This window comes from Myotis brandtii, unplaced genomic scaffold (assembly GCF_000412655.1).
Source record: "Myotis brandtii unplaced genomic scaffold, ASM41265v1 scaffold151, whole genome shotgun sequence".
Classification (NCBI taxonomy): Eukaryota; Metazoa; Chordata; class Mammalia; order Chiroptera; family Vespertilionidae; genus Myotis; species Myotis brandtii.
This window is the reverse complement of record NW_005355461.1, coordinates 3,932,088-3,933,496: the sequence shown is the minus strand read 5'-3', so window position 1 is coordinate 3,933,496 and position 1,409 is coordinate 3,932,088. Positions and strand designations below refer to the sequence as shown.

At 43.4% G+C, this 1,409-nt stretch overlaps 1 protein-coding gene across 1 annotated transcript in view; it reads left to right on the top strand.

Moving 5' to 3' along the window:
* Positions 1–361: 361 nt before the first annotated feature.
* The window catches only part of PHIP (pleckstrin homology domain interacting protein), a 176,059-nt gene continuing 175,011 nt past the window's right edge, over positions 362–1,409 (top strand). Inside the window, exon 1 of the mRNA XM_014535815.1 lies at positions 362–453. Coding sequence (XP_014391301.1) covers positions 362–453 — 92 coding nt within the window. The remainder of the gene's footprint in view (positions 454–1,409) is intronic.

Genomic DNA, 1,409 nt, shown 5'->3' with positions numbered 1-1,409 from the left:
ATAGTTAACTGATCTTTGATAAAGGAGCAAAAGCAATACAGTGGAGCAAAGATAGTCTTTTCAACAAATGTTGCTGGAACAACTGGACATCCACATCTACACTAATAAAAGAGAAACATGGTAATTGGCGTACAACCGCTACCCTTTTCATTGGCTAATCAGTGAGTATATGCAAATACAGAATGGAGAGCCCAGAAATAGACCCTCCCCCATAAATATAGTTAACTGATCTTTGATAAAGGAGCAAAAGCAATACAGTGGAGCAAAGATAGTCTTTTCAACAAATGTTGCTGGAACAACTGGACATCCACATGTGAAAATAAATAAATAAATGTAGACACATATTTTACACATTCAAAAAATGAACTCAAATGGGATGAAAGGACTAAATGTAAAATGCAAAATTACAAAACTTCTAGAAGATAACATCGGAGAAATTCTAGATGACCTTGGGTATGATGATAACTTCTTAGATACAACACCAAGGGCATAATCCATGAAAGAAATAATTGATAAAGATTAAAAATGGTGGCAGAGTAAGTGGATGCTGCACGGACATGCTCCCTGGAATAAACTGGTATTACAACTAAAATACAAAAAACTTCCTGAATAATCAATGGAAAACCCGCAGAAAAGAACCCTGATACCCAAGGACTGTAAGTGGAGACTGCATAGAGACTGGTAGAAGGGGCAGAGGCACGAAAGGCTGGCTGGGCGCCCACAGACAGCAACTGAAGTCCTGGAGAGCTATCTCAACTGTGGGGGGTTGCCACTGAGAACTCTGGGATCTAATCCCCAAGCTAGGCCCTCCAGCAGAGCACCAAAACTGAGGAGGGTACCCACATAACATCTGGCTGTGAAAAGCAGCAGGGTACTGTCTGTCAGAGAGTAATAGCTAAAAATTCAGGCACCTTCTTAAAGGGCCAACACATAAAATTCCCTGTGGAGCCACCCACCTTGTGCTCTGGCAGAGGGAGGGTGAAGTGGACTGGAGCTGTGAGAGCAGAACCCAGGACTGGGGACTCGGGGGATAGAGCTCAGAAGGCAGACACCCCAAGTTTCCTGGGCTGAGCATTCCCTCACACAGAAGAGGACATCTTTCCCACATAGACATGTGCCTTGCCTCGGGGGAAGAAAGTTGATACATGCTATTGGAAACAACCTTGCCCTGAGGCCACATAATAGATTAAAAATAACAATTAGCCTCCAGGCAGAAGCAACTGCCCCACCCTGTTAAAAAAACTCTCACAACACCTGAGGACGATTGCCTGGGGGGAAATTAAAGTTGGAATCCTATCAGTCTGTAGGCAGAGACATTTTCTGGAGGCTTTGAGTCTTTGCCTGATCTAATTAGTTAGAAACAGCCTTCTAACACTGTCCTGCACTAGAGATTGAGAGGTGTAGAGGAT